We start from the raw sequence: 24,758 nt of genomic DNA, 5'->3' as shown, positions 1-24,758 counted from the left end.
CAAGGACCATACGAGCTGAGGTTTCGCACCTCCTCCATGGATCGCAGTCTTCTTTTTTAAGGAAGTTCAAAAAGTTTACATTTACAATCTTCCTTTAATAATAATTCATTGATGAATTTGACTAGGGAAAACATGTATCATAATATTTTATTTCAGTACTTACAATTCATGTCGGTATTAGCAAAAAAGATATTGTAATAATACTCTTCTGCAGCTACCAGGAAACGATAATTGGACGAAGTCTTATTTACTAGAATGCTCTCAGGTACATTCACTAGTGTTGCTCCTCTTGACTCGCAACTCGCCTTTGCCTCGAAGAAGGTTGAATATTCGTTCATAAATTTGTAACATGACTCCCAATATATATTTCCAATGAAGCCATCAGGACAAAATCTTGATACTAAAATAAGAGTCAAATGAATAGATGTTTAACACACAAAAAGAAATGTAAAGACGCACAAAGCCAGTTATAAATCAAATTTTATAAACGTATTTTAATTACTTGTGTATAACATTGTTTTTTTTTATATGTCTGATTAGTTGAGGTTACACACTAAGTGTATATTTAATGAATCGATGTAATAATATATCTTACTAAAAGCTAAAAGTTGTCGCAATACTTTTTTCAAGTATTGCATATAACTGAGACATATTTCAGGTAAATGTATTAAATGTAACTAAATATACATGTAGAAAGGATGTAGTTTATTTTTATGTATTAGAGAGACAACCTTTTCTGTTTTATCTATTTTCAAACACCATCTAGTATGGAGTATAGTTATCTAATCATTTATATTTAATGTAATATATTTTTTTAAATTACTGTATAATTAATATTATATATATATATATATATATATATATATATATATATATATATATATATATATATATATATATATATATATATATTATGCTCGGAAACGGGATCTTTCATTGGATTTAATAACTATTCTTATTCTTATTTTTATTAAAATTGGTACAAGTGGTTATTTGTGGGCAAGAACTCAATTTTGCAAAATCTGTTGGAAAATTTTATTTTTGTGAAGCTAGTTTAATATCAAATTTTATTTATTCTTTTGTGTTATAATATAATAATGCGCCTTTATGTAGAAACATCTGCGTGAAGCAAGCAAAGGCTCATTCGGAAATTAAGGTGAATCGTAACATGTATGGTACACCTTCATTTGATCTCCGAGCTAGGTGTTTTAGAGGAGCCTATTAAAGAGGCATATTAGCTGCGAAATATTTATAAAAAATCATTAATAATCGTGAAATAGTGAAATAAAATTCGCTTTTATCAGCCAGTTTGGTCCAATTTGTCAAAATAGGCTAACAAAAAACATCGCTGATTAATTATTCACTTGCAAGTGATAATACCTCGACCTCATTGAATCCGTTTGTATATGTGACCTGCAATTAAACATCTTTGCTAAAGTTGGGTTATACATGAATAATGCGTATTCATTTATTAAAACGAAAAGAATGTCAACATTAAAAGCAATACAAGGGTAAACATTTGATTGACTTATTCGATCCATAAAAAAGAAACCTCATTCTTATACAGGTAAAAAGATGATAAACATATATTTTTACCTATAATATAAAATCAAACAGACCATGAAAAAATCAATTGCACGAGTTCACTATCGATGATTTATATCTATATTAAAGTTTTTATCAGGTTATATGACCGTCGGCAGTCTTTGGAGGTCACATCGACGGTTATTTAGATGGTGTCTAGGACTTAAATACACATAAAAAGCTGACACAAATTCTCAAGCCAAAAAAGTTGTAAATTGTTCATTTTAGAGTTTTTATTTAGAGTTATAATTTGAATATGCATATGATAGGCCCCGGTCAATTTAAATTACTTTTACAAGTGAGAAATTTAGCTAGCTATATAATAAGTTCCATCAACCATTTCCTACATAGACAAAAAGCCTGTACAAAGTAAGGAATATGACAGTTGTTATCAATTCGTTTAAAGGAAAAATTCGCGATATTTTACTTGAATACATTTATACTAAATTTACGATCGGTCGCCGTACGGATAACTTGTTTTTTTAATCCGTTTATGTCCGTTAGACGTCCGTTCTTATCCGTTAGAAGTCCGTTCATTTCCGTTCCATGTCCTTTCACCGTTCGTTTTATCCATCGAATCCTGTTCTGTCCGGTGGAAAATTTTGAGTATGTTCAAAACTTTAAACGAACGTTCAACAGATGAGTTGTCCGTTGTACATTCAGTAGGCGTTTGTTTTTACGGTACTCGTCCTTCCCGTTTCCGTTTTGTAAATGTTACTTGTCCGTTATTCATCCGTTAGAGGTCCGTTTCACCAAAGGACTTCTACCGGACGTTTAACGGATAAAACGGATGTTGAACGGATGTGAAACGGACTTCTACTGGACGTTTAACGGATAAAACGGTCACATATGAAACGGATAATCGGCCAATTGAAAATTTCGCGTAAGAAATGCCAATTATTGGTATGTCAGATTTTTTGAGTATCATGAATGCTTGTTATTCATAAATGATCTTAGAGTAAACGCACGTCTTCAATATCAAGCAGCTCTTATTCAGGCCAGACACTACCATTTGGCGGCATTTTAAAGATCAAACCAACCCCAGTTACACGGAAACTTTTTTGAATATTTATGCACAATCCGTGAACATGAATTTGACAGCTAGTGCCCCTTTAACTGATTTATTCTACATCATTTTACCATTCAATTCCACTGTTGATGATTCGTCATTGAAAATCAAAAAATCGGAGATGAAAGTTATAATTTATCAAAGCTTGAAACATAATATTTCAAAAAAGAAACACAGCAGTGACCCACGCCTTCGTCAAATCTATTTAGTATTAATCACACTCGATCAATCACGAGGAAGATCTGGAAAAATTTGCATTCGAAGATAAATCATGAACGTGAAAAAAGCTTTTTTATTATATATACAGCATTCTGTCAATGAAATCCTAACAAGAAACGAATGCTCTGAGAAATATTATCAAATGGAAAATAGATCATTAAAAAGTTATGTGTTGCTGGAATGTTGCTTCATAGAGGTAGAATGTCTGCGGCATTCGTCAGAGGCAGAAAAAAAAAAACTCATAAATAAGCGGTTTTCAGTTTTAAGATCAAGCAGATATATTTTAAAAATGAATTCAACATACTTTGACTAACTGTTGGATTGACGCGGTATCTTTGACAGTACATGAACTTTTGCTCACTGCAGGAACTAAAACGTGCAGTTTTGTTCGAATTGATACTGACACATTCTCCTGAGTTCAAAGTTGGTTGGTCAGTATCCCACTGTATGGCTTTTGACTGTGAGTTAGGACTGTGAAAAGAATAGAATAGTACCAATATAAACAAGAGTGCACACGCTGAATTGTCTCGCCTTCTTTACTAATTATTGATATTATGTTGATAGTCCCAAATATAAAGCATTATTACAACTGTCACATAAACTCAACTTTAACCAAGAAAACAAAAACATTGATCAATGAACCATGAAAATGAGGTCAGGGTCAGATGAACCATGCCAGGAAGACATGTACAGCTAACAATTCTTCCATACAACAAATATAGCCGACCTATTGCTTATAGTTTAAGAAAAACAGACCCAAAACACAAATACTTAACACTTAGCAATAAACCATGAAAATGAGTTCAAGGTCAAATAAAACCTTCGCGACTGACATATAGATCATAAAATGTTTTCATACACCGAATATGCTAGACCTATTGCTTATAGTATCTGAGATATGGACTTGACCACTAAAACTTAACCTTCTTCACTGATCCATGAAATGAGGTCGAGGTCAAGTAAAAACTGTCTGACGTGCATGAGGACCTTGCAAGGTATGCACATACCAAATATAGTTATCCTATCTATACTATTTTAAACGAGAAGACCTCATTTTGTGTGTCGCTTCTCTTCCTTCCACGATAAATAAATCATCATGCTTCTGTGTCCTTGTTATATACATATTTTAGTTATAAATAATGGTTGCTAGTTCACAGTCTGGTATCTGTATCACTCGGGACTCGGAAAGGGTTATTCCGTATCCGGACTGATATTAACTCTCTCTTTTTCTTGTCGATGAGGTGGCAGACGTTATTTTTATTTGAGTGCAAAATATTACAGCAAAAACTATCTTATTCGTTATTATATGTGTCCTTAATATACAAAAGTCCCCCAAGGATACAGAATGGTGGAGGTCCCTTAAGACTCGGTCACACCTTACCGGATAGCTCGAACGGACGCCTAACGGATAACTTTTTTTCAATCCGTTCATGTCCGTTAGACGTCCGCTCTTATCCGTTAGACGTCCGTCCATATCCGTTGCATGTCCGTTAAGCGTACGTTTTATCCGTCGACGTCCGTTCTGTCCGGTGGAAAATTTTGAGCATGTTCAAAACTTTGAACGGACGTCCAACGGATAAGATGTCCGTAAGACGTCCGTTTTGTACGGTACTCGTCCGTTTCGTTTCCGTTTTGTATCCGTTACGTGTCCGTTATACATCCGTTGGAGGTCTGGAAGACAAATTCACCATTGAACGGACTTCTACCGGACGTTTAACGGATAAAATGGATGTTGAACGGATGAGAAACGGACTTCTACCGGACGTATAACGGATAAAACAGATGAACGGATCTGAAACGGATAAATGCCAATTGAAAATTTTGCGTCAGAAATGCCAATTATTGGTATGTCAAATTTCTTACTGAGTTAAGGTTCATGAATTCTTATTATTCATAATCGATCGTAGAGTATAGGCACGTCTTCACAATCAAGCAGTTCATATTCAGGGTAGACACTGCCCTTTGGCGGAATTTTGAAGAACAAACCAAAACCAGTAACACAGAAACATTTTGAATATTTATGCGATTTACATGTTTTATTATTGTCGCCTTTGATTTTTCCGTATATCTTGTTCATCCGTTTTATCCAGTACGCTTCCGTTAGGTGTCCGTTTTATTCGGTACTCGTCCGTTGGATGTACGTTCGACATCCGTTCTGTCAGGTACGTGTCCGTTTCTCGTATGTTGCATATCCGGTGTGTGTCCGTTATGCATCCGTTACACGTCCGTTTTATTCGGTCAGTACATCAACGGACTCCCAACGGATAACAATTTTGTCAACGGACAACTTTTATTTTCATCCATTAGGCGTCCGTTCGTACTATCCATAAAGGTGTGACCGAGGCTTTAAAATAAGGTAAATTTGAGACATGTACAGGTCTGTGATCGGTACAAATTATTTTACACGTGGTTATGAAAATTGAAACTGAGACAAACATTTCAAAGTCGCCATTTTGACATCGTTACCAAATAATATACTTGCATGTTGCAACTTGGTATGACTCTTAGTACATAAAGTGGTCAGATGGAATAAAAAAAATCATAATGGGAATAGAAGGTATAGATCTTATGAAAGGCTTTCTGAATATCAAAGTTAATGGGGTCACAGTACGTTTTTTCCTGCTACAACACAACAAAAATAATTCCAAAAGTTTTTTTTAATCATAATATTTTAATAATATTTCTGAGTTCACCGTCCTAAATACACAATGTTTGAAAAAAAAAATGAAATCAAGCAAAAGTATTCTACTTCTGTAAAACAATGAGCGATAAAACTAAGAAATTCTAGATCTATTGTGTTCTGCTATTTTGAAATCCAAGATGGTGAAAAACACCAATACCCCCTTAAACTAACCTTGTCACTAAAGTACACAAATCGATAACGACGCCACCGGAAACCGTTAAGTTTCGGCTCCACTGCTTAGTATAGACAAGACAAACACCCAAAAGCTTATTGAAACCTATTAAACATGGAATAATACAAAGTTCAGTGGATATTGCAGATTATACGGAGAAACTCGGTACAGTTACCATTTTTGCGTAGTAACGGTTAAACTAAATGTGTGATTGCTTTTTCGGGTGTTATTATCACTGTCAGTTATTAAAGTTATCAAATAACCTTACGTGTTAAAAGGGGACAGTCCAATGGATGTCATTGGTGCTCCACTATGAAATAACTTCATTTTTTTCAGTACCAATGAACTCCAAATCTCTGAAAAGATGAATGATTAAAAAATGTTAAAAATTAGCAATCCAATGAGTCAACTAGATAACTTGCAGCTTTTTGCCGGCCTACCCGCGTTCAGATTGTAATTACCTTTTAAAAAAAGATTTTTAAACAAAAATGTATTTTAACAATGAAATTTGGTAATAGTATACGACTTCCAAGTATTTGAGTTTAATTAATTAAATGAAGAAAGACAAGTTATCGGGTACATATAACAACATCTTTAAAATGACAATCTTATGACGAACAGACACTAGAGGTGCAAAAGAGCATATGAACGCTCACTTATGTCTTTGTGTATCTTAGTCATCATTATTTGTTGATCTTGTATTACTTGGCATTTCTCTGTTGACAGTTTCTACCTTCCTGAAGTTTTTTTACCAAAACACAAAAGAGGATAAAAAAAGTCGACATTTAAGGACAATCAATCCTATAAAAATTCTGTCAACTATTTTGGAAATTTAACTTCTTTGTAGATCTTGTCTTGCTGATCATTATGTCTTATAGTAAAAAACCAGCCTTCGTAGTGACTATGGATTGGTGACTTCCCTTCACTCAGTCGACACTATATGGTTGAGGGTATATTAAATTTAATATTTTGATAATATTTCTTTATCCACAAAAAGCTATGTTACTTCAACAGTTATCTAGCAGAATAAAACAAATTTTCAATAGATGTAGTGAAAAATATCTCTCAATCAATTTAAAGCAATATTTTTTCCCGCCTGAAAATTAAACCATTCTATAACCATTAAAAAAAACCTGCATTTTCGTGAATAAGTTTGTTTTTAGTCCTCATTTTGTTCCTTAATTTAAGCAGTTTTAAAAAAACACAAACCTTTCTCTGTAAATGTAAATGTTCCCTGGGTTTGTGGTTCATATAATAAACTTTCATTCCATGCCAAGGGTGTACCAATCAAATCTTTACACATTTGTTCTCCTTCCTGCCAAGTGACGACTCTCGGTAGACGTTTTACACATATTCCAAACCGACTATATGATCTGTAGACTTTATCCCATGAACTTGGGCAGTATTGAGCTTCAACTGCTACTAACACTGGCAATATGAATAATTTATTAGATAAACGAAACACAAATGTTCTTTCACGATAAGAAGACAACCATTTGATTAGGGGAGTCCAAATAATTAAAATATTAAAATTCTAAACATCGTATTAAAACTTTTTTCAAAATTATTTGGTTAAAATTTCAAAATTTCAAATTTTAAAACTTTGATCAAAATTCCAAGAATCTAAAATTTTTTTAAAAACGTTGAATTGGTAAGTGTTACACGCACCATTATCGTAAGTTGTCTTGTACAAAGTTAGTAATTTTCAGTTTCTGACCAGGCCAGGTTATTCATTTTCATGTGTATTATTTTGTCGATGCACTATTTCCAATTAACATCATTATTTTTAACTGCTCAGCTAGGACTTACACATTATATTTATCTATTAATCCAAGGAATTGTATATATTTAAATATACAATTCCTTGATGGAAGTAACATTTAAAAGGAATAACAACGTCGTCACTTCAAAGGCTTCATCTGCGTCAAATCGATTAAAATTTGTCGGTTTGTTTTAATTTTTGCTGTAATATTACTTCCATGGAACAAGTAATATATGATTTAAAAATACTTACATAATACCAAACTGATAAAAAGCATTTTCATCTGCAAGAAAATAAACATCACTTTTAGTGAGTGTAATCATTATAGATAAATGGTTTAATTATAGCCGAAAAGTTTTTTTAATCCTTTTGACATTCATAAACATGAATAACATGGAAAAGGAATATATCTATTCTATAAAGTATAAGCAATTTATTAATTCTTGTAGTACTAGTCGGATCCAAGACCATAATATGTCTAGCATTGCACCATTTTAATGAAATAAACAATTTACAAATGCGTGTATGGTCTCTGTGTTACATTTGTGGATTGACGGAAAGACGAACAAAAGGACGCCCGAGGATGAGAATATAAAACGAGCCAGTTACCATCTTTCCAAAAAAAAAAAAAAAAAAAATTCTTTATTAACCAAATGTTTTACAACATATAGGTACATGTATAATCAATATATACTAAATATATATTACAAAAATATACGATCATGACAAAACAGACAGAAGTTTTAAATACACAAAAAATAAATACATATAAATATAATTCCAAATAGCAAATATTTGTAACAAATGAATTACAAATCATTTTACTAAAAACAGTCATTTCTGAGCTTCAGTGCTCTAAATATATATTTTCCCAAGTTGCACAAGTCTTTTACATTAGTAGTGCTAAATAATTGTAACAGTTTATAAACAGATGGCTTACGCCAATAATATGGTTTAATCAAACATTCACGCAGATTAGAATATAATGGACATGATAAAATAAAATGCATTTCATCCTCAATATCATCAATACACAATGTACAGGTTCTAAGGTTTCTATTAACATTGGAATACCTTCCCTTCTCTATAGCTAGATTATGTGATGACAATCTAAATTTAACAATACACTTTTTATAAATATCGGGTATGGGTTTACACAAATATGACTGCAAAGAAAAATTGGATATCATATATCTATACAAAAAACATTTTGATGAACTTTCTAAAGTAGCATCAAACTCTTGTTTGACAATATCACAAAGTCTCTGTTTAATAACAATAATATGATCTTTACATAAAGAATTTTGTGAATACCACAAATCATTTAAACCAAGATGGAACAATTCCTTTCGTATATTACAAACCCAGTTATTTTTGTCATTTGGATTCTTTAAACACATATCATATAAATAATTGTAACAACCATGTAATATACAATTGTTATTATTCAATACTTTTATCCAATATTTAAATATACGTAATTTCCTGGTTACTAACATTGGAAATCTTCCAAGTTCACAATAGACCATGACATTCGGTGTACTTGTTTTAACATTCAAAATTCTTTTACAAAAATCAATATGTATCTTTTCTACGTCTTGCGCTTTATGAAAACCCCATATTTCAGAACCATAACATAGAATACTACTCACATATGTATCAAATAATGACAATAACGTGGCATAATTAAATGAAAATTGTCTAATATTACTAAATAAACAAAACATAGCTTTTCTACCTTGTTCTGCAACTTTTTTTTGTGCAACAGCAAATTTTCCATTAAAATTAAGAACAATACCTAGATAAGTAAATTTGTTAACAATATCTATTTGTACATCATCATAAAACCATTTATCTTCATCCTTTACTACGCCACCATTTCTAAAAATTACAATTTTGGTTTTATCAATATTTACAGTTAATTTCCATTTCTTGGTATAAATATACAATGCATTTAACATCTCTTGCAAACCATCTTTGGTTTCCGAAAAAATGACCATGTCATCTGCATACATTAATAAAAATAAACTTAATTCTTTCAACTCTACAGCTTTACAATTATTGTTTATAAACTCCATTTCACAATCATTAACATACAAAGCAAACAAAATGGGCGATAATACCTCCCCTTGCATTAAACCAACATTATTTTTGAAAAAATCTGTATAAAACCCATTTATTGTAACACATGATTTGACATTTAAATACATAGACTTAATAACAGACAGTAATTTTCCTTGTATACCAATTTTAGACAATTTAAACCATAAATTCATTCGATCAATAGTGTCAAAAGCTTTTGTATAGTCAACAAAACAGCAATACAGTTTCTTCTTTTCCGACAATGTTTTTGAAATAATACTTTGCAGAGCAAAAATTGCATCAACAGTGGAAAGTCCGTTTCTAAATCCAAATTGAGCATCAGTTATTGTATCATATGTGTTTGCCCATTTAATTAGTCTATTGTTTATAATGTGTGTAAAAAGTTTGGCTAAGCAACTGACTAGGCTTATGCCTCGAAAGTTATTCGGGTCACTTGGGTCACCGCGTTTGAAGACTGGTACCATAACTGCAATAGACCATGATTCTGGAAAAAGTCCTGAAACCAATATACCATTAAATAATTTACTAAACACTGGCATCAACATATCCTGGAATTCGATGAAATATTCATTTAACAATCCATCAATACCATGACTCTTACTTCTCTTTAAACTAGATATAGCACATAGTATTTCTTTATTGGTAATAACACAATCTAATTCCTCATATACCGGTATTTCATCATTATTTGAATTTCCATTTCTTGAATTTTCCTCTGAATTAATTTCGGACGCTATTCGTTTAAAATGATCAAAAAATTCTTTCCCCGTAGCTTTAGGTTTAACTTTACGCTTAGATGAAAATTTTCTATAGAATAATTTAGGATTGTGTCTCTTTAAGCCTTCTAACATATTTCCTTGTTGCTTTTTATAGTTCCGTTTCAGTTTTGCTTCAAGTAATTTATAATTTCGTTTTGCTGTTACTAAGTTCAGATGATGTGTACTACACTTGCTATGGTTAAACACATTTAGAAATTTTTTATAAAGATTATACCGACGTTTACATTCATCATTAAACCATGGTTTGTCTTCAATTACGGGCATAATTCTGTCCTGTTTCTTCCTAGACGTACTCACTTTTGGCCTAACTTTAAAGTAAGGAGACATGATTCCATTTAAAAATTCACTGAAGTCGGAAACAGTTTTATCTATGCCATCCTGTGATTCAAAATTTAAATTTTCACACAATGAGTTGAGATTGTCAATATTATTAGCCAGTGTTTCTTTGCATTGAGATTTGTATTCATCCCTCCATTTAAAAGTTTTCCTTTCAACTCCATAATCAGGTTCACAATCAGTAATTAATTCATCCGTAAAATTCACATTCTTTATTTTTATTTCTAGGTGCAAACTTGCGTGATCAGAAAACTGCGTAAAGCTGGATATAATAAATTTGTCAATAGTGCTGAATAAATCAACAGTTGTTAAAAAATAATCAATAACTGAAAATGACTTTGGGCCGCAATATGTGTAGTCATTTGATAATCCATCTTTATGACGACCATTTAATATCCTTAATCCTGTCGATTTACATAATTTTATTAGTTTCGATCCATAATCATTGGATATAGTATCTGGATTTATGCGTGTAGATAACGAATGGTCATTACTATAATTAAATAGATTCGGTAGTTGATTTTGTAACGTTATATGGACTGAATCATCTTCAATGAAGTCAGAGGCATTTGACGTTCTGCAGTTCAAATCACCAACAAGACATATTTTTCCTTTGGATGAATATGAAATTATGTTGTCTTCCATTAATCGAAAAATATCACACTCGTATAATGTATGGTACTTTGAGTTAATTGGGGGTATGTAGGCACCACATACATATAAGTCCTGACCAAAATCAAATAGCACTTTGTCGAATTTTAACCACACGAATGTATCAGCTATAGATTCAATAAAGGAAATATACGGACTGTATATGGTATTTATCATCACACATAATCCACCGCCTTGAGTACATTTTGATTTATTTCTCGGAACTGGTTTACACATAAACCCTTCTATGTCAAAAGTAAAATCATTACTTATCCAACATTCCGAAAGTATAACAATATCGTAAGTTTTTAAATAACTAACAAAAGCTTCATCATCCAGTTTATTCTGCAAACCACCGTTGACATTCCATGCTAGGAATTTAATATTACTATCTGGTAAGAAAACTTCCCGTCTGTCCTAGTTCCCGTTTCCAACACCTTGAGCGCCCCCTTCATCCATAGCATCAGGCTGTTTTATTAAGTGACTGTGTTTGGATTTGTCAAAAAGTTCACCATCAATATACAATTTATCACGTTTAAGTACTGATTTGAGATTTTGCTTGCGTGCTTCTTTGTGTATTGGTAGTAGCTCTTTACGGATTTTCACAACTTCATGAGGAAAATGTTCATTTACTCCGAAAGATAAGATTGTTACAACCGTTATGTCTATAACTGTTAATTGAAAAGTCCTTTCAAATGATCAATGCCATAATATATCGGGTTTTTAATTTTGTAACAATCCTTCATTTCGTTATAAACAAATACTTCCAATATGTTTTCCCATGAGAAACAATATAACAGAAATATTCTTCTATTGGCCACATATATTATAAAGCAACTTCTCATTCATGACGTGAGTTTTCGGCAAAAATGAGCCAACGAAAAAAAAAAGGTAACCAGGTTAATCCGGCACTAACAAGGGCTATAATGTCTTTGCTAAAACGCACCCTTTGTAGATTTAAAATTATCCCATTAATAGAACTTTTATTCACCTATGATAGTGAAATATGATACACGGATATTCATTCATCTTTCTATGAAGCTATAAATAGAGGAGATACAATCAATAAAAGAACTAGAGGCTATAAGAGCCCGTGTCGCTCACCTTGGTCTATATGAATATTAAACAAAGGATGCAGGTGGATTCATGACAAAATTGTGTTTTGGGGATGGTGATGTGTTTGTACATCTTGCTGCTTACAATTATCTCTATCTATAATGAACTTGGCCCAGTAGTTTCAGGGGAAAATGTTAATAAAAATTTACAAATTTTATAAAAATTGTTAAAAATTAACTATAAAAGACAATAACTCCTTAGGGGGTCAATTGACCATTTCGGTCATGTTGACTTATTTGTAAATCTTACTTTGCTGAACATTATTGCTGTTTACAGTTTATCTCTATCTATAATAATATTCAAGATAATAACCAAAAACAGTAAAATTTCCTTAAAATTACCGATTCAGGGGCAGTACCAAACAACAGATTGTACGATTCATCTGAAAATTTCAGGGCAGATAGATCTTGACCTGATAAACAATTTTACCACCGTGTCAGATTTGCTCTAAATGCTTTGGTTTTTGAGTTATAAGCCAAAAACTGCATTTTACCCCTATGTTCTATTTTTAGCCGTGGTGGCCATTTTGATTTGATGGCCGGGTCACCGGACACATTTTTAAAACTAGATACCCCAAAGATGATTGTGGCCAAGTTTGGATTAATTTGGCATAGTAGTTTTAGAGGAGAAGATTTTTGTAAAAGATTACTAAGATTTACGAAAAATGGTTAAAAATTGACTATAAAGGGCAATAACTCCTAAAGGGGTCAACTGACCATTTCGGTCACTTGACTTATTTGTAGATCTTAATTTGCTGAACATTATTGCAGTTTACAGTTTATCTCTATCTATAATAATATTCAAGATAATAACCAAAAAACAGCAAAATTTCCTGAAGATTACCAGTTCAGGGACAGCAACCCAAGAACGGGTTGTCCGATTCATCTGAAAATTTCAGGGCAGATAGATCTTGACCTGATAAACAATTTTACTCCATGTCAGATTTGCTTTAAATGCTTTGGTTTTTTGAGTTATAAGCCAAAAACTGCATTTTACCCCTTTGTTCTATTTTTAGCCATGGCGGCCATCTTGGTTGGTTGACCGGGTCAACGGACATATTTGTTAAACTAGATACCCCAATGATGATTGTGGCCAAGTTTGGTTTAATTTGGCCCAGTAGTTTCAGAGGAGAAGATTTTTGTAAAAGTTAACGACGACGGACGACGGACGCAAAGTGATGGGAAAAGCTCACTTGGCCCGTCGGGCCAGGTGAGCTAAAAAGGTAGACGCTCTTAATTTCATTGACATGTCCCCCGGGAAAAGTATTATAAGTCTTACTACTAGCCTTGTGAACATAATGTTTCTTTAACTGTTTAAAAAATAGTTTATGCATTTTCAGGACGAATACAAATTAGTGGTATAACTGAAATTGTAAAGAAAAAGAAACGGTGTATATCATTTGCTGGTCAAATTTCACATAATTGTTATGCAAGCGGTTTCCTTTTCCAAAAGTAGGATTTTTAGAGGCCATTATCTTTGTTTTCAGCTGTGGTTTCGTGATTTGAAATATGATTTAAAAGTGGAGAAATTATGCCATTGAAATGAATATTTGCGACATGATAACGATGCAATAAAAAAATGATTTTTATATTGAGATGACCCTGAGGTCATTCCGATGTATTGCTATCGCCTAAATTTCCATTATGCAAATTAGTTTTGGGTTTTTAACCGATCTATCAAAATTATAGATCCGCAGACATAAATCTAGTGCAAAATAACATTCCTTATCGCGTGTTCTAGTAAATTCATTTTTTCACTGGATACTCCTATAAATATTTTTTTTAAAACACAAATTAATAATATGAAAATGTTTTGATATATATATATAAAAGTAAAAAAATCATTGGTAATATCTATGCACACGTACCGAAAAATTGTGTTTAAGCTTGCGGAAGAATATCTCAAGATCGTTTTGCGACACTCCCGACAAGGACCGGTAACTCTGTAATTGTTTTTGCTGGGAAATATGAATGGCTTCTCAAATCCAATCTTTTAGAAAAATCTTTTTTTTTTTTATAGAAGAGTATCCACCATGCACTTGCACTACACTATTATTAGAATAGTAGAATAGAATGATATACAAATGGATGAAAATTATATATACATGTGACTGTTATATTAATATAATATATAACAACAAACCAGTTTTTACTCTGGGACTATTATTATATTAGTATAATAGTCCAAGGTATACTGATTTGTATCACTACAATATAATAGTTATTATGGTGCGGTTGAATTTCCTGTCATTTATTCATCATCCACGCACGAACTTGTCTCAAAAAAATACATCTCTGAACATTAATCTCAGTTTCAGGTACAGAGATGTGATCTATTTCTGAGACATGTGTTTTTGACCATTCACCAGAACTTGCGGTCATCCAATGTTCAGTAATTCAGTACTTTGACTGATTACTGTAAATTGGTACCTAATTTGGGGTATAAAAGTCATAAATGGGGACAGTACCCTTTTAAGAGGATCTTCCCCAAACTGATAAACATCTATTTAAAGTAAGAACATAACGAAACGGACTTGGTATGTGATATTTCTCATGCGTATCTTGTTTATAACAGGACGGCTACTGTGAATACGGCTTTGCCCCGTACGGTTCGATGAATACAATTTAATAACATAAAAACATCATTTTTGACTAACAGATTCATTAATCATTACTGTAATGAGCTTTATTGAAACGTTACTAAAAACTTTTCTAAAGGATTCATTAGGACACCAATTGAACTGTTTAAAAGGTTTATCCTAACCTTTAACCTTTTTATGTCCATACTTACAACACATATTTCACTCTGAAGTACCGACAAACCATTATCGATTATTATACTTGGAAAAGTTTTTAGGCACGAACTCCTCAAAAATTTGAATCCAACGAATAATAATGAATCCACAGTAGCAAATTTACAAGAGAATTCTCCTGAGATTTAAGAATATGAACACATTGTAACGAATCCTATTTCTTTGAAAATCTTTGAACAGGTTGGATCCCCCTCCAAAATGAGGGACAATCCTTAAATTAGGGACTGTCCCCAGATAACGGGTTTGTTAAAAAGAAAAAGAAAAAAGTTAACATTTACAACTTAAAAGGGGAAAGTTCATTGTATTTGGAATAACTTTTCTAAAGGAGGGAACCACTATTTTTGATAATAGCGATGATACAAGTCCGTGTATAATACAAAATTCTTGGACATGTTTTGACCATATAATACCAGATAGATGTATAGTTGTGTTGGGAAAGTTTCTTCAAATAATATAAATATGTGCCCTTTTGTACTAAAAAGTATTTTTTCCAAAAGTATTTTTGTTTATCAATCAGTGAAATGTACCCCCATAAAGCCATTACATCGAGGGATTGTTCCCAACCTGTTGAATCACAAATTTAAACAGATATTCTTGATCGTTTGTTATTCTTTAGAACCATCTTCCTTTATCTCTTAACTTTTAAAAATATGTTGTGTACTTTTAATGACTAACATATCCTTGAATATAAGTAAACACATAGTTTTCATCATTAAATTATATTTAAACGGTTCACGATTAATTCGTACATTTATATATCTAGTCGCTGAAAACGTAAAGCTAGCAATGTCATGTGAATAGAAACGTTTCTAAACATATTCTTAATACGTATAGTCCACTTACCAATTATACTGAAACTAAATAAAATCCTGCATCGATTGTCCCACGCTTAATTTACATGGGGGACTGATGTGTATCAATAATACATTACCTAATTTTCAGAGCATGAAATTCTCGTAACCAACGATGTGTCACAATTAGATTTAGGATATAAATTCCCTGAGGTAAAGTACGATGTTTTGTTTGTAAAGATTTTTTTAACGGGATTGGACGTTTGATTTTACCCCAGGCATTTTTCTTTTCATTAAAATAACATAATTATGGCTCTTGTTTACAATTTAATTTGTCTTTGTAGATAAGGTAAATTATAGTGACGTCGGGTGTGTAAAACATAGAACAGATCTGAAGCTCACAAGACAATGAATTACAGTTAACAAATGCATGCAGAGTTAACAGCAGAATCAAGATGACAGACTTTTAAAAAAAATCCCCAAAAAATCATCGCGCATTAAAGATTTGCGGAAACAGGTATTTAAAAAAATATTAAAAGGTAAGAAAAATGAAGAAAAAATATTTTCTGCCATAACAGGCAATTCTAATTTAAATCAGCTTTCTAATATAAAATGATTTGATTTTGCCATGTGATTATACACGCCTGGTAAACCATCTAATCTCAACCAAATGTTGAGACGGTAAAAAGTATTCTGGCACTTCCTGTTGAGCTTTTCTAAATAAACATAGGGTAGGTCGACTTTTCGTCAATTTACTGAAAATCAATGCGTTTTTTGTAAAATAGGAGAATGTCATGCCATAGATAATTGAATTAGGGTTTCTCTCATTTATAACATGGACCAATATGATTTAAAATGACATCGGACTGACATTTCCCCGGTAGTCGGTAAAAGTGGTAACCCGAACCCGGACCCGAACCGGAATTTGCCGGAAATTTGCCGAACCGGAAATCTATTTTACGAATTTTATGCTCTTTGCGTTTCGATTTTTTCTACTAACGTTTATGCATTTGATGTATAATTAAATTCTATCTCATGTATGAAAAGATTTTTGTCAAAACATCACTAACAAAGATAAAATTAAGGTGTATTCATTTCCACCTCGGTAAAAGTGGTAACCGAACATGAAAGTTTTTCTTTAAAACGACATCCACTGGATTGCAGGCACATAATTTTGGTTAGGCCTAGGCATATACAGAATATGGCGATGTTAAACATGTTAGCTGGCGTCAAACCCTCCCTTAACCTGGGACAGTGGTGTAACTGTACAACATAAGAGCAGGCTAAAATATCAGTTTGAAAGGCTCAACTCATCAGGTGGATACAAATAAAAATAAATTTTACACAAAGTGAACGTTGAAGGGTCCTTGTACATCTCGAAAACAAACAGACACTAAATAGTAAATACAGATCAGGGAGTAAAGTACTGAAAGCTAGCTAAAAGCTATTGAAGAATAATAAATAATCATGCATCTAAGACTAAGTTATTATTTATAACACATCCAACATCCGAAGGATTTAGTGTGAAGATCATAAACAGTGGAATTTTGCTAATGTTGTTATAACTTTGTGGGCATATATTTTTATCTCGATGATTTAATATGTTTTGACGAATTTAGGACAGTTTTATTTCCGAAAAAAATGATGGTTCGAAATATTAAATCGAAGATAATGAATGAAGCAGAAACAACGCAACTCAACAGATATCCTTCTCTAAACGTCGAAAATAATTATTATAGTTTTAGATTAGAGGGTAATAAATAATTTTGATATTATAATTGTACATTGTAAACTATTTGGAAAAAAAAAACATAAGTAAAAAAATAAAACAACGTTTTATATTAGAATTGAACTAACTAACTGTAAATAGTTAAAATTAAATATGTAATCGGTAAAATCATTATATGCTTTGATGGAGCTAATTCGAAGTATCACGGTTTTATACTTAAAAGTTCATAGGAAAATCTCTTGCATCTTTCATATCAATACTGAATACTTCAACTATTTTATTTTATTGCTGCAAATAACATACGTTTGAATATGAGCAAAGATAAAACTCTTATTTTACCAATGCAACACTATAGGCCCCAGTTTCATCTTACATATAAATAAAGAAGATGTGATATGAATGCCAATGACACAACTGTCCACAACAGACCTGAAATAAGAACCTTGCAAGGTATGCACATACCAAATAAAGAATTCCTTTTACTTATAATAAGAGAGAATTTAACGTTACAAAAAATCTTTACTTTTTTCAAGTAGTCACTGAACCATGAAAATGAGGTCAAGGACATTGGACACGTGACTGACAGAATCTTCGTAACATGAGGCATCCATGTCTTCCAACTTCTAAAATATAAAGCTTTTAAGAAGTTAGCTAACGCCGCCGCCGCCGCCGGACCACGATCCCTATGTCGAGCTTTCTGCGACTTTTGTCACAGACTCGACAATAAAATTACATAATATGCATTCATTCTCAAAACATTTACTTGACTTAGTCTCAATATTCCAACCTGATCTCCTCAATTCAAAACAGTAACAAATATAACAGCTCAGTTTTTCCAGAAGAGTTACATTTTCTTTTGTCAAGAGCCATAAAAATTCAGAAGATTTGTTTAAATTTTTAAATTACAGCTTATATAATCATAAGATAGCCTCGATATGCATGCTTATACTTTCCATTAGGGAAAACACCAAACTGAGATCGATGTAGGATAAAAAAGTAAAATAAAATAGTGTAGGGGTGGAAAGCTTTCCGTTATGAATTTCTTTAAACTTTTTTTCTTATATTGTTATTTCCAGTAATTCCAGTAATTCATAATTATACACAATATACAATTCGGCGGAATATTTATCATAAATATTTATTTATTAATTTACTTATTTATTTATTTATTTATTTGTTTGTTTGTTTGTTTGTTTGTTTGTTTGTTTGTTTATTTAATTTAATTACTTCTTTCTTTCTTTCTTTCTTTCTTTCTGTCTTTCTTTCTTTCTTTCTTTCTTTCTTTCTTTATTTCTTTATTTAATTGTTTGTTTGTTTGTTTGATTGATTATATATTTAAAAGTTTAATTGTTTGTCTTTTTGTTATTTTTACTGTTTTTTTCGGACAATAGTCCTATTACCATCGACGTTGTAAAATTTTTCAAGAGCCCAGGTTTATACCAAAGTCCATCCGGAATCCGATACAGTTTTATTCCGTCATTTTACCTGCGCATTCTATTAAAAAAAGAGTGGTCTCCCTTTCGGGTTCAGTTTTCCACTCCCTATTCGCTTAGAAATGAAATAAATCGTTATGTTTTATACAGCTTGAAAACAATCTTTGTGTTTTTAATATGAAAGATGATTTTCTTCAAACGAAGTCTGAGTGTCCATTCAAGAATTCATATAATACAGAGATATAAAGAAAAATAGGTTGCCGAGTTCGGGTTACCACTTTTACCAAGGTGGAAATTAATAAACCTTAAATTTTTGTTTGATAGTGATGTTTGGACAAAAATCTTTTCAAACATGAGATAGAATTAAATTATACATCAAATGCATAAACGTTAGTAGAAAAAATCGCAACGCAAAGATCATAATATATGTAAAATAGATTTCCGGTTCGGCAAATTTCCGGCAAATTCCGGTTCGGGTCCGAATTCGGGTTACCACTTTTACCGACCACCCATTTCCCCAGCAGGAAAATGTGGCCAGCTATTGACAAAATGACAGCGATATCATTGATAAACTAACGTATATATCAGTGAATTAGTATTTTTCTGAAACCTTATAAACATAAAATTACAATTTGTTCTTTTTCTTTACTTATATAATTGCATTGAGCAAAATATGCTATAAAGTATGTCATGTTGAGATTTTCTGGTATCGGTTGTGATATTCTGGAACAATGTTGAGATCTTCTGGTGAATGAAACTTTCATCTATAGCTTAGTATCTATTACATATACATCCGTCAAAACATTCCAACTGTTATTTAAATCTTGTCTGTAGTTATGACAGCAGCTTCTAAAGAGACCTTTGGTTGTAATAGAGTCTAAATAGTAAACAACTGTGTGTTTTTTTAGAAATATTAAAGTTCTACCGCTGGAGATTAATCTAGCGTTTGAGATGCAGTTTTGCACAGAAGCTATTATAGGGGATGACCATTTGATATATATCAAATGATGCAAAATCATGCTTTCTGGGTGTTCCGAAGACCCTTTCATAATCTGAAAATGAAGTTTTGTTTTAATAATTTTTTGACAATATTTTGGTCTCAAAGCAAAATGTATAAATTCAGTGCAAGACTGAAGTTTCTAGGGACAACATCAAAAGATCAATGTGCATGATAAAGCAAAAATGGAATTCACATAGTTAGGCCTGTGGCTGCTGTTTTTTTTTTAAACTCATGATAAAGTTCATAACAAAATTACTAGATTACAAAAGGAATGCAACACTAACAGAATACAGAAGGGCAATCAATGAACAAAAGACAAATAAATAAGAAACATTGATCCCGAAAAATCAGGGCTATAAGTCTGAGGGAAAACAGAACTTTCTTCTTGCAAGGCCGTGAACACAATTTGATATAGAGACAAGCGTTTGGTTTTGAAATTTCCTACATGTAGTTACGGCCCTGTTAAAATAAAGGTGAGGTAAGGTTTCCTGAGACAATATACCTCAAGTTAAATGAAACCAATTTTCAGACATTTCAAGTATATTTAAATAATATTTATACTTTTGTTATTAAAAAATTTGGGAAGTGTTTCCCGATTTTTTTTTGGGAAAAAAGATGAATTTATGAAAAATCTGGTGCCATCTCATACTTTCGATTAGACCTGCTGAGTTATTTATTTTCTATACATAGCAAGTCAGGTAATTTATTTTCAAACTACCACAGAACAAACCATTTATTTTTGTGATTATCAAGGCTGAGTTATCTATTTTCAAAATCCTCCTGCCCCCCCCCCCCCCCCCCCTCCCAGAATATCAAATGGTCGTCCCCTAAAGTCAATAATGATGTAATTGACATCTCCAAAAGCTAGAATTTATTTCTACATAACTTATCTTGACATCTCAATAGCTAGCTTTTCGATATCTACATTGCTATACTTTACATTTGCAGTGCTGGACAGTGGTGTTAACATCAACACTACACATTATCTACAGAACTTGGTTTTAAAAATCGTTAGCACGGGACAATTTGCATCCCCTTCGCTATATTTACATAATCAGTGCTTAACTGTGAATCTTCAACACTAGACCTTTATTCTGACAGCCTCATATCGTGGTATGGGGTTTCTTCTTTATAAAGAATACATGGACGTGCCACAGGAATGGGTCTCTTTTTCATTGTCAAATTATATATCAACGGGTAACAATTTCACCAAAGTAAATGTCAGTGGGTCAGTTATTTTTTATTACGTTTTTTTTCTATGTTTATAATCAACATGAACAGGAGTAAAACTGCAAAGATTGTAGTATTGATGTTTGAAGAGTCATTAAAGCCAATTGTCTAACTACATGCATATTCAAGACGAGTACATGAAAATGTTGCATGAATATAAACCCTCCTTTGTACTAGATTGACACGCCGTGTGTGCTTTTGAAATGAAATTGATATACACGTCCACTTGTATTTGTGTGCTTCTGATGAGTTAAGCCTTTTTCAACTGATTTTTGGAAAGATTAGAACTTGTTCTAAATCTGTACTTAGGCACCGGCCTCCCTAACAACAGGACAGGTTAGCTACTGTTACTAAATGTATTCACACTGAAATATAGTTCCCTATGGTTATCATGTATGTACACATAATACACATATAAACTTAAAAAAAATAGTATATTATTGGAGCAGTTCATTCAAGAATGTATGTCATTAAAGTTTGTTGATGTGCAGGCTTTTTTAAAAAACATTTTTATTAGGTAAGTGGGTATTGATTCAATACTAGTATGATTGACAACTGTCATTATCACTAAACAATCAGACCCAAGGTGGACCTTTAATTACAATACCCCACCTCCTAAACTGCCAATCAAATTGACCACATTACCTATCAACCTCAGTCTTACATAATTATACATAATATACATCTAATTCATAATACACAAGTATTTGACCTCATAATTGAATACACAAATGTGTATATTATATGTTTGATATATATAAGGATGATAGATTTATTTATTGCCTTTTACTTTTGATCTACTTAACATAAAGTGATTCTGAAAATTAAAGCTAAAAGATAAATGATTAATGGATTAACAAGATCTTTAAACCAGGTGCTCCGCAGGGCGCAGCTTTATACGACCGCAGAGGTCGAACCCTGAACAGTTGGGGCAAGTATGGACAAAACATTCAAGCGTGATACAGCTCTGAATTTGGATTGTGATCAAATTTTTTACATTACATGGTTTTTTTTTTACACAAAACAAATGTCAAGATTTTACAAATCAATTAAAGATTTCTTCTTCAAACTTTTTAAATCTAAAATTAAATAGTTGATCATGACACAGCATAGGTTTCTGACACAGAACGAATGTGGTCTAATGAACTTAAAAGTTTTTTTTTGCCTTAGAGCAATTCACTATGCTGTTGAATATTAATCCTCTCAAAAAAATGTTTGAAGAAATTTTCTTTTTATTTATGAAATCTGAAATGAGAAAAATTTAACCCCCCCCCCTTTTTTTCACATCCCCGTTTCCTTTTTTCCAAAACTGATATCAATTCAAATTTCTAATGGAGTTTGCAACAATAACTACTCTTTTAAATACATCATAAAATATTAAAATGTAAAATAAAGTGCTTGTTATCACTGAATGGTAAAGATTGGTTAGTAGTAAAAGTGAATATACATTGTTTATTGTATAAAACAATAAAAAAAACTTCATCAGCAACATTTTATATTGGCAAATTTCCAATGAAGTTATTAACATAAAGTTATTGGCAAATAAAAATAGAAAATGACAGCTAGTCATGTCTGGCAAATGTCCAACATACATTATCTAAAAACATTTTAGATAAGATAAGGAAAAAAAGCTTCATCAGCAACATTTTATATTGGCAAATTTCCAGTGAAGTTATTTACATAAAGTTATTGGCAAATAAAAATAGAAAATGACATCATAGTCATGTCTGGCAAATTTCCAACATATATTATCAACTACTATTCTATACAAAGAAAGATAACTCCAATTGAAAATTAATTGCTATTGCACAATATTGTGCAATTAGATATTTCTTGCTATTGTGCAATACTGTGCAATTGAAAATTTCTTGCTATTGCACAATACTTGATATGGAATCCTGATTTGGACCAACTTGAAAACTGGGCCCATAATCAAAAATCAAAGTACATATTTAGATAAAGCATATCAAATAAGCCCAAGAATTTAATTTTTTGTTAAAATCAAACTTAGTTTAATTTTGGACCCTTTGGACCTTAATGTAAACCAATTTGAAAACGGGACCAAAAATTAAGAATCTACATACACAGTTAGATTTGGCATATCAGAGAACCCATTTATTCAATTTTTGATGAAATCAAACAAAGTTTAATTTTGGACCCCCATTTGGACCAACTTGAAAACTAGGCCAATAATTAAAAATCTAAGTACATTTTTAAATTCAGCATATCAAAGAACCCCAAGGATTCAATTTTTGTTAAAATCAAACTAAGTTTAATTTTGGACCCTTTGGACCTTAATGTAGACCAATTTGAAAACGGGACCAAAAATTAAGAATCTACATACATAGTTAGATTCGGCATATCAAAGAACCCCAATTATTCAATTTTTGATGAAATCACACAAAGTTCAATTTTGGACCCTTTGGGCCCCTTATTCCTAAACAGTTAGGACCAAAACTCCCAAAATCAAACCCAACCTTCCTTTTATGGTCATACACCTTGTGTTTAAATTTCATAGATTTCTATTTACTTATACTAAAGTTATGGTGCAAAAACCAAAAATAATGCTTATTTGGGCCCCTTTTTGGCCCCTAATTCATAAACTGTTGTGACCTCAACTCCAAAAGTCAATCCCAACCTTCCTTTTGTGGTCATAAACCTTATGTTAAAATTTCATTGATTTCTATTTACTTATACTAAAGTTATTGTGCGAAAACCAAGAATAATGCTTATTTGGGCCCTTTTTTGGCCCTTATTTCCTAAACTGTTGGAACCAAAACTCCCAAAATCAATCCCAACCTTCCTTTTGTGGTCATAAACCTTGTGTCAAAATTTCATAGATTTCTATTCACTTAAACTAAAGTTATAGTGCGAAAACCAAGAAAATGCTTATTTGGGCCCTTTTTGGCCCCTAATTCCTAAAATGTTGGGACCAAAACTCCCAAAATCAATCCCAACCTTCCTTTTGTGGTCATAAACCTTGTGTTAAAATTTCATTGATTTCTATTCACTTTTACTAAAGTTAGAGTGCGAAAACTAAAAGTATTCGGACGACGACGACGACGACGCAGACGACGACGCCAACGTGATAGCAATATACGACCAAAAAATTTAAATTTTTGCGGTCGTATAAAAATGAAATATGAATATAAATATGAATATATAAAATGTATTCAAGTAAGGCCTATAATTTACTTGATAAATTTCCAATAATCATCTGTAATTAATCAACAATTTAGATTAGTTCACTGTTTTTTTTTTTATCAGGAATTGTATTGAAACAGTTTAA

At 32.0% G+C, this 24,758-nt stretch overlaps 1 protein-coding gene across 4 annotated transcripts in view; it reads right to left on the bottom strand.

The window, feature by feature from the left end:
• LOC143063665 (uncharacterized) overlaps positions 1-24,758 on the bottom strand; it is a 102,784-nt gene that overhangs the window by 44,518 nt on the left and 33,508 nt on the right. Inside the window, exons 1-7 of one of the 4 annotated variants that reach the window (XM_076235937.1) lie at positions 16,130-16,185; positions 14,342-14,522; positions 7,742-7,772; positions 6,937-7,155; positions 5,996-6,083; positions 3,177-3,343; positions 164-400 (exon numbers count right to left, since the gene is read on the bottom strand). In XM_076235937.1, the coding sequence (XP_076092052.1) occupies positions 164-400; positions 3,177-3,343; positions 5,996-6,083; positions 6,937-7,155; positions 7,742-7,772 (742 nt within the window). In that variant the 5' untranslated portion in view covers positions 14,342-14,522; positions 16,130-16,185. The other 3 variants (XM_076235938.1, XM_076235934.1, XM_076235935.1) reach the window with 3 other exon arrangements.

This window comes from Mytilus galloprovincialis, chromosome 2, assembly GCF_965363235.1.
Source record: "Mytilus galloprovincialis chromosome 2, xbMytGall1.hap1.1, whole genome shotgun sequence".
In the NCBI taxonomy this organism is placed as follows: Eukaryota; Metazoa; Mollusca; class Bivalvia; order Mytilida; family Mytilidae; genus Mytilus; species Mytilus galloprovincialis.
Note: the sequence above shows the minus strand (reverse complement) of the source record. Positions and strands in the feature narration are given on the sequence as shown.